At 36.9% G+C, this 10,367-nt stretch overlaps 1 protein-coding gene across 1 annotated transcript in view; it reads left to right on the top strand.

The window, feature by feature from the left end:
• The first annotated feature begins 5,434 nt into the window (after positions 1 to 5,434).
• The window catches only part of LOC311304914 (uncharacterized protein), a 23,549-nt gene continuing 18,616 nt past the window's right edge, over positions 5,435 to 10,367 (top strand). The window contains exons 1-5 of the mRNA XM_084432272.1: positions 5,435 to 5,496; positions 6,050 to 6,173; positions 7,211 to 7,271; positions 7,865 to 7,990; positions 8,119 to 8,259. Of these exons, the coding sequence (XP_084288398.1) occupies positions 6,051 to 6,173; positions 7,211 to 7,271; positions 7,865 to 7,990; positions 8,119 to 8,259 (451 nt within the window). The 5' untranslated portion in view covers positions 5,435 to 5,496; position 6,050. The remainder of the gene's footprint in view (positions 5,497 to 6,049; positions 6,174 to 7,210; positions 7,272 to 7,864; positions 7,991 to 8,118; positions 8,260 to 10,367) is intronic.

Genomic DNA, 10,367 nt, shown 5'->3' with positions numbered 1-10,367 from the left:
CTCCTATTATCGGGAGACGTTCATCAATGCCCAGGCCCTATCTCCAATAGCGTCGATTCGGACAAAATGACGGGCCGCGGCGACGCTGTGTGCGCCCACCCGGCTGGATCCAACGCTGCGAGTGTCTCCGAGCATTTTCACCTGGATTTATCTAGCCAATCGGGACATGGAGATTTGTGTTTTGGGTGCACTAGGCAGGATATGCGTACAACGGAAAGTGCACTACACGAGGATAATCGGTGCGAAGGAGCGATGAATGATCAGCCTGGCTTTGAGTCGGATCAGCTGGGATACAGCCGAGATGCTGAGGGAGAGCGAAGTGGAGCTGTGGGGAGCACGCGGCGGAGGAACGCCACAGAACGGATCAATCTACGACAAAAGAGAAGTAATCTACCTCACTCAAAACCACAGGCACGGAGGTATGACTTGACACTCTTTCATACACTCAACCACGCTAAAGTTATCTGGGACGCGAAATCGAAACCTAGAGGTCTGCTGGGGGGACATTTAAATGTTAGGAGTATTTCCTCTAAAACCGACCAGGTGGAAAAACTGCTTACTGACTCGAACTTGGACTTTATTTGTTTATCGGAGACCTGGTTAACAAAGATATCTCCTCAGGCAGCCTACTGCATTCCAGGCTACAGCATATTTAGAAGGGATAGGCCTACTGGAAGAGGTGGTGGACTGCTTGTATATGTTAAAGAGCATTTACAATGCCATCAGATAAATGTGCAAGATAAATTTGATACAGAGATTGAATGTATTGCTTTAACTATAAATGTGTCACCTCAGATGTCATTCATTTTAGCTGGTTTTTATAGACCACCTTCTGCAGATGCTAAATTTTATACATCATTTAAGGAGATTTTAAAACAATTAAATACTCTTGGTAAAGAAGTAATTGTACTAGGGGATTTCAATGTAAATTGGATTGATAAAAACAGTAGGAAAAGGTTAAAGGAAATAGTAGGTCTTTATAATTTTGAACAGCTAATAAAAGGACCGACAAGGATAACCAAAACATCTAAAACACAAATCGACCTGGTCTTTTCAAATAAATCTGACAGAATAATAAAATCTTTTAATTTTCTCACAGGTATGTCAGATCATAATTTAGTTCTTATAGCAAGGAAAACCACATTTACCCTGGTTGACAGTAGATATTTGGAAATTGATGAGGAGAAGAGATTTTCTGCTTAAAAAGGCTTTAAAATCGAATATTGAAAATGATATGCGTCTATTTAAGGATTATCGGAATAAAGTAGTGAAAGAACTAAGGACCTCGAAAGCAAACTTTTTTATTGATTTGATAACAAATGCTAAAGGAAACAATCACTTAGTCTGGAAGCACATTAATACTATTTCTCGGAAAAAAACGTCTCAAAAATGTTATGAAATTAAAGTAAACAATGCTTTAACGCAAGAAGAATCAAAGGTAGCTAGTGCTTTTAACAGTTTTTTTAAAGATTCTGTTAATGATTTGGTTGTTGTATTTGGTAACAGAACAAGGGAAATTAGATATGTAGATTCAACTAAACCAGTGTTTCACTTAAGTGAGGTCTCGGAGCAAGAAGTCCTTAAAATTTTACAAGGACTTAAAATTTCAAAGTCACAGGATGGTTATGGTTTGGATTCGTGTATGATTAGAAGGAATGCTGCTACCCTCTGTCGCCCTACTACTCAGCTAATCAATCGATCCATCAGAGAAGCGGTCTTCCCCGATTGTCTAAAAAAGGCAGTGGTTACACCTTTATATAAGGGAGGAGATAAAGCTGAGCTGGCCAACTATAGACCAGTGAGTATCCTACCTGTAATATCGAAGGTAGTCGAGAAAGCAGTGGCCATGCAACTGATGGATCATTTGAATTATGGAGAGCACCCCCTGAATCCACTTCAGTTCGGTTTCAGAAAACACCATTCGACTGAAACGGCACTGTGTTATTTTGTTGAACAACTCAAAGTCATGTTGGATAAAGGGGGGGTGGTGGGTGCCATATTTTTAGATCTGAAAAGAGCATTCGACACGGTAAACCATAACATCCTGTTATCTAAATTGTCCGCTCACAATATTTCTGACGAGACATTACAATGGTTTAAATCATATTTAGAGAATAGGAAGCACTGCACAAGAATTAAGAGTACTATGTCTTCTTATTTGGATTGCTCAGTTGGGGTGCCACAAGGCTCCATTTTGGGCCCTCTCTTGTTCAGTGTTTATATAAATGATCTTCCAGCTATTTGTCCTGAAGTTCACGTACAAATGTACGCCGATGACGCTGTGATATACGTCTATGCAAAATCAAGTCACGAAGCAGCAACTGTGCTCCAGGGAGCGATGGAAAAAATTTCAGATTGGATGGTGCAATCATGCTTGACACTAAATTATAGCAAAACTCTCTGCACATTTTTTTCAAAAAGGAATACTTCTCACTCTGCGCCGGAAATTATTGTAAAAGGAACAAGGATTCACGAAGCAGAGTCTGTGAAGTATTTAGGCGTAGTGTTGGACAGGACACTGTCATTCAAAAAGCATGTTTCAAAATTGATAAAAACTGTCAAATTTAATTTATCGCAGTTTAGATATATTCGCCCGCAAATGAGCACAGATGCAGCCAAGCTTTACATGCATGCGATGATATTGTCACATTTTACATATTGCATTACAAGTTGGTCTCTATCAACCAACTCTTCGTTACAGCCGCTCCAAAGCTTGTACAAACAGGCACTCAAAATTTTAGATAAAAAACCTGTTTCATACCACTACTGTAATATTGTGAAGAAATATAAATTGTTAACTTTTGAAAACTTTATTTTGTTTTCGAATGTCAGTTTAGTGTATAAAATTTTTCATGATTTGGCACCACAGTCACTGAGAATGTTTGTGAAATCGTTTGAAGAGGTAGGACTTAGAACAACGCGAGCCTCCTCCAGAGGAGACTGTTATGTCAACTTTAGGTCCTCTACCTTTGGACAGAATTGCTTCTCTGTGAAAGCTGCAGGGATGTGGAACTCGTTGCCTTTAACTATGCGAGAGATTAGCACCTTGCATCAGTTTAAACTTAACCTGAAGAAGTGGTTGAAAGACGGTCAGATTTGTGATCATTAGCACAAAATTGGTTATTTATGGTATTGTTAAAAATGTAAGAAGGTAAATTTAAAAGGGAACTGTAAATAGTTGTAAATACTGCATGTATTGCAATTGCATGGTTGTTGAGATGATCCTTTTGTATGTGTTTTATCTGTATTTTGTATTGTGAATGGACTCATTCGTGGGAATGCGCATTGGCCACTGTATTAACCTGCTGTCACTTTGCCTCTGTCCAGGGACTACAGATGAAAATTAGCTTGTAGCTATTTCTGGTCTGTGCAACACATTTGTTGTGCAATGTCCCTGTCAAATAAACAAATAAATAAATAAATAGATAGATAGATAGATAGATAGATAGATAGATAGACAGACAGACAGACAGACAGACAGACAGACAGACAGACAGACAGACAGACAGACAGACAGACAGACAGACAGACAGACAGACAGACAGATAGATAGATAGATAGATAGATAGATAAAATGACAGATAGATGGATAGATAGATAGATAGATAGATGATGGATAGATAGATAGATAGATAGATGGATAGATAAAATGACAGATAGATAGATAGATGATAGATAGATAGATAGATAAAATGACAGATAGATGGATAGATAGATAGATGATGGATAGAATGACAGATAGATAGATAGATAGATAGATAGATAGATAGATAGATAGATAGATAGATAGATAGATAAAATGACAGATAGATGGATAGATAGATAGATGATAGATAGAATGACAGATAGATAGAGAGATAGATAGATAGAATGACAGATAGATAGATAAAATGACAGATAGATGATAGATAGATAGATAGATAAAATGACAGATAGATATAGAGATAGATAGATAGATAGAATGACAGATAGATAGAGAGATAGATAGATAAAATGACAGATAAATAGATAAAATGACAGATAGATGGATAGAATGATAGATAGATAGATAGACGGATAGATAGATAAAATGACAGATAGATGGATAGATAGAATGACTGACAGATAGATAGAATGACAGATAGATGGATAGATAGATAGATAGATAGATAGATAAAATGACAGATAGATGGATAGATAGATAGATGATAGATAGAATGATAGATAGAGAGATAGATAGATAAAATGACAGATAGATAGAATGACAGATAGATAGATAGATAAAATGACAGATAGATGATAGATAGATATATAAAATGACAGATAGATAGATAGATAAAATGACAGATAGATAGATAGATAAAATGACAGATAGATAGATAGATAGATAGACAGATAGATAGATAAAATGACAGATAGATGGATAGATAGATAGAATGACAAATAGATAGATAAAATGACAGATAGATGGATAGATAGAATGACTGACAGATAGATAGACGGATAGATAGATAAAATGACAGATAGATGGATAGATAGATAGATAGATAGAATGACAGATAGATAGATAGATAGATAGATAGATAGATAGATAGATAGATAGATAGATAGACGGATAGATAGATAAAATGACAGATAGATGGATAGATAGAATGACTGACAGATAGATAGAATGACAGATAGATAAAATGACAGATAGATGGATGGATAGATAGAATGACAGATAGATAGATAGATAGATAGATAAAATGACAGATAGATAGAATGATAGACAGATAGATAAAATGACAGATAGATGGATAGATAGATAGATAGATTGATAAATATAGATAGATAGATAGATAGATAGATAGATAGATAGATAGATAGATAGATAGATAGATAGATAGATAGATAGATAGATAGATAGTTTACAGTCTCAAATATCATGTATTCTGACGTCACTGTTTAGAGACTGAAGCTTTAAAGGAATCATTGAACATTTTAAACACTCCTGAGCAGAATTTACTTTTAGATTGTTCTGTATCATGTCACTTTTAGTTATTTAAATAATTTTCTGAACACATTAAGAGACAATAAAGATACATTATACAATGCTTTAATATCGTTATTATGCAATATAAATGTCCATTTAACTGATTCTGCCCTTCAATGGGCAGGAAAGAGTCAAATTACAGGATGTGGAATCAGTTTCTCGCAGCGGGAGTGAGTGACTCACGTCTACTCGATTCATATGAACGAATCAATAAAAGGAACGCATCTTTCGGTTTGATCATTAAGAAATTATTTTGGGTTGTGTTTTTGTACATTAAGATACCAATGTTAATGTTGTTTAAAATGGTTGTGTTCACAGTATTAATATGTAAACGTTTTAATCCGCTGTGTAAAGTGTGAACAAGCACGCGAGTCTGTCAGGATTGATTCAGGAGTCGTGATTCCCGAGTCAGCCAAAGAGTCGTTCAGAAATCCAGCATCTGGATCGAGCTGTTGTGCAGCGCGAGAGCTCCGCTATTTCAGGTGTGTGTAATATAAAAATCTTTTATAAATTAGATTAACCTAGATTGTTCTGAATCTTTCTTCTGTGGCCTGTTTTGCTGTATTGTTTGTAGATGCTTATGTTTTCCTTATGCATTGAAATCCTTTCATGAACTCGTGCAACTGTGACTCTGTGAGGCATTTACTGCAGCTTTGAAATGCAATGCAACAAGAAATGTGTGTATAACACACTGTATATGTAAAATATATCAAATACTTTTTGCCCTTTTTTTTGATTATCAACTCTGTGTCCTAAATTGTTTGTATGACTCCCTAAGAGTCATAAACAAAGGGTTTGCTTGACACAGATATAGTAGAGGTTGTGTGTGTGTGTGTGTGTATGTGTGTGTGTGTATGTGTGTTCATGTCTGGGCTCGACCTACTGCAGTTTTCTGGAGCTCTTTGTCTGAACTCATTCTCTCTGAAGTGTTTTATGGCTCCACAGACGCTGTGTTTCATTGGTTTATCTGGTAAGTGTCAGAGTGTGTGAATGAATGACGTGTGTGTGTGTGTGTGTGTGTGTGTGTGTGTGCAGGATGATGTTCTTCAGGCAGATTCTATCAGTGTTGCTCGTGTTGTTGGTGACTGAAGCTCTCAGCGCTGAACCAGAAGAGAATGAAGTCCTCAGATACACACACACACAGGACTCCACACACCAGGTTTGATCTCTCAGATACACACACACACACACACACACACACACACACACACACACACACACACACACACACACACACACACACACACATGTCTGGTTCACTATCTTTGTGGGGACTCTCCATAGACGTAATGGTTTTTATACCGTACAAACTGTATGTTTTGTCCCCTTACACTAACCCTACCCCTAAACCTACCCATCACTCACACACACACACACACACACACACACACACACACACACACACACACACACACACACACGCACACACACACACACTAACCCTACCCCTAAACCTACCCATCACAGGAAACATTCTGCATTTTTACTTTCTCAAAACAACTCATCCTGTGAGATTTATAAGCCTTTTGAAAAGTGGGGACTGCTGGCTGGTCCCCACAATGTAGGTGATCTCAGGTTTTACTATTCTTATGGGGACATTTGGTCCCCACAATGTAATATAAACAAGGGCACACACACACACACACGACTCCACACACCAGGTTTGATCTCTCAGATACACACACACACAGGACTCCACACACCAGGTTTGATCTCTCAGATACACACACACACACACACACACACACACAGGACTCCACACACCAGGTTTGATCTCTCAGATACACACACACACACACACAGGACTCCACACACCAGGTTTGATCTCTTCTATATGCTTTATAATATTGTTTTAACATTATTTACCTTCCAAATGATACATTATAATGACCTATATACTGTTTCATTGTTTTCATGACAATTAAGACCATTTACATCCCAAACTCTCTGTTATTACAGTAACAATCAGATTAAAACACAAATGACCAGTTTTTTTATTTATTTAAATGAAGTTCAGCACAACAATGCCACTGTTACTTATAATGTACTTTACAATTTGCATAATATATTATTATTTTCCCTACATTACAGCTTGGATAATGGGGGAGATGTGACAGGCTTTATTCTCTTAATGTTATGAAATATCAGTATACTTTTTTAAAAATAACATGACATTTTTTGTGTGTTTGTGTTTAGAATGAAGTAACAGTCACCACTGGCAACTTTAGCGATACATCACACAAACCTTCGTTACCAGGTCAGAACACACACACACACACACGCACACTCACTCACTTACACACACACACTCACAGACACTTGCACACACACTCACAGACACTCACACACACACACACACACACACACACAATCACGCTCACTCACACACACACACACACACACACACACTCACACTGACACACAATCACACTCACACACACAGACACTCACACACACACGCTCACACACACTCACTCACACACACACGCTCACACACACACACACACAATCACACTTACACACACGCTCACTCACACACACATACACACACACAATCACACTCACACGCTCTCACACACACACACACACACACACACACACACACACACACACTCACACAGACACTCACTCTCTCTCACACACACACAAACACAGTCACTCACTTACTCATTCACTCTCTCTCACACACACTTACATGTTTCTGTCTCTATCTCTACTATATTAGCAACAACATTTGACCCTCACACAAACCTGCCGATAAAGTCCGAGATCATCAGCAATATAACGTCACTGAAAGTGTAATAAAAAATATGAATATTAATTCATAAGCAGTAAATTATAATCTTTCAGATGTTGATGAGTGTCTCCAGGGCGACCCTGGGCCTTGCGGTTACCATGCCAACTGCACAAACACACCCGGGTCCTTCCTGTGCAGCTGTTTCCGTGGTTACCTGATGAGTGCGCAGGGATGCGAAGGTTAAGTGCAATATAATCACAAACAAGCAAAATGTCCACCGACTAACTAACTAGCGTGCGTTAAAGCAGACATTCATGCTAGCTGTGTTCAGCTGGTGTTCACAAGTGTGTGTGTGTGTGTGTTGCAGATGTAGACGAGTGTGTGTTAGCTGCAGTGACGGGTCTGCAGGCGTGTGGAAGCGGAGCCGAGTGTAAAAACACACCGGGATCTTTCACCTGCTCCTGTCCGGCGGGATTCGTGCTGGCGCTCGACGGACACAACTGTGTCGGTGCGTTCAGGACGTGTGTGTGTTTGAGAATTCAACATTACTATCCCATGAGGCCACGGGAGAGGATTTATGAATGACAGTGAAGCGACACATACATACTCATACTATATAGAGCTAGAGCGTACGTTTAGCGGTCGCGAAGTAAGTTCGAATTCAAATGTAGTGCTTTCAGACGCAGCATTGGTTGGATTAAGCCCCGCCCATCATTTGCATACACGTTTTAGTGCCACGCCCACATCTCAGCATCCAATCAGCAACCGATGCACAGAATCAAGCACCCGCACCCTACATTTTTTCTTTTTCGATAATCTGTTACACTCAGATGTGTGTCACAATCAAAATGTTATTTTAGTATCATTGAGATACTTATTGTAGTTTTTAATTCATATTTTGAATTAGATTTAATTAGTGCTGTCAAATCGATTAATCACGATTAATGGCATCTAACATAAAAGTTTATATAGACATATGTGTGTGTGTGTGTGTATATATATATATAGACATACTATATATATGTATATAGACACACATATGTATATGCATAATGTCTATATATATGTGTGTCTATATATGTTTATAAGCCTATATATGTTAACAGTAACATAACAGTTAGCCTATATATGAAATTAAAAGATATATATGATACAGTTATAAAATTAATTAAAAGAGTAAAAAGATGATACATAGATATTAGCACGTCAAGTTAAACTAAAAGAAAATGAGAAATGTTTGCTTTGGCAACTAGCTGAAATAAAATACAAGTTTACGTTTTTAAAATCGATTATTTTTATGCATAATTTAGTCAATCATAAATAAATAAGCAAACAAACAAGTCATCATTTGGCCCCTAAAAAGTTTGATTGGTCTAAAAATGCATCTATGCATCTCAATATTTTATTTTATTTCAGTTAGTTAACTCTTTCCCTGCCATTGACGGGACAAATCCGGATCAAAACACAGGCAAAGAAGAAGCAGAAACAAGCGATAGAAGCACATGAAAAATAACGCGATCATCAGACGTTAAACAGCATATAAATCAAATCTGACGAATGTTACTGAGTGAAGCTCGACTTTTTATCAGAATTGCGTGATATGAATTATAAATGCACAATTGTGTTATAAAGTGAGAATTGTGAGATATAAACTCAAAAAGGTCAGTCTTCCCTTAGAATTGGACTTTATAACACGCAATTGTGTTTATTTCTCGCAATTCTGACTTTATAACACAATTGCGACTTTATATCACGCAATTATGGCTTTATAACACGCAATTGTGTTTATTTCGCGCAATTCTGTCTTTATAACACAATTGCGACTTTATATCACGCAATTATGGCTTTATAACACGCAATTGTGTTTATTTCGCGCAATTCTGTCTTTATAACACAATTGCGACTTTATATCACGCAATTATGGCTTTATATCTCACAATTGTGTTTATTTCTCGCAATTCTGACTTTATAACACACAATTGTGTTTATTTCTCACAATTCTGACTTTATAACACACAATTGTGTTTATTTCTCACAATTCTGACTTTATAACACACAATTGTGTTTATTTCTCGCAATTGTGACTTTATAACACACAATTGTGTTTATATCTCACAACTCTGACTTTATAACACACAATTGTGTTTATTTCTCACAATTCTGACTTTATAACACGCAATTGTGTTTATTTCTCGCAATTCTGACTTTATAACACACAATTGTGTTTATTTCTCACAATTCTGACTTTATAACACACAATTGTGTTTATTTCTCGCAATTCTGACTTTATAACACACAATTGTGTTTATTTCTCGCAATTCTGTCTTTATAACACAATTGTGACTTTATATCTCATAGTTCTGGCTTTATATCTCACAATTGTGTTTATTTCTCGCAATTGTGACTTTATAACATGCAATTGTGTTTATTTCTCGCAATTCTGACTTTATAACACACAATTGTGTTTATTTCTCACAATTCTGACTTTATAACACACAATTGTGTTTATTTCTCACAATTCTGACTTTATAACACACAATTGTGTTTATTTCTCGCAATTGTGACTTTATAACACACAATTGTGTTTATATCTCACAACTCTGACTTTATAACACA

Source organism: Rutilus rutilus, assembly GCF_951802725.1.
Source record: "Rutilus rutilus genome assembly, chromosome: 15".
Lineage (NCBI taxonomy): Eukaryota > Metazoa > Chordata > Actinopteri > Cypriniformes > Leuciscidae > Rutilus > Rutilus rutilus.
This window is presented reverse-complemented; position numbering and strand designations above follow the sequence as displayed.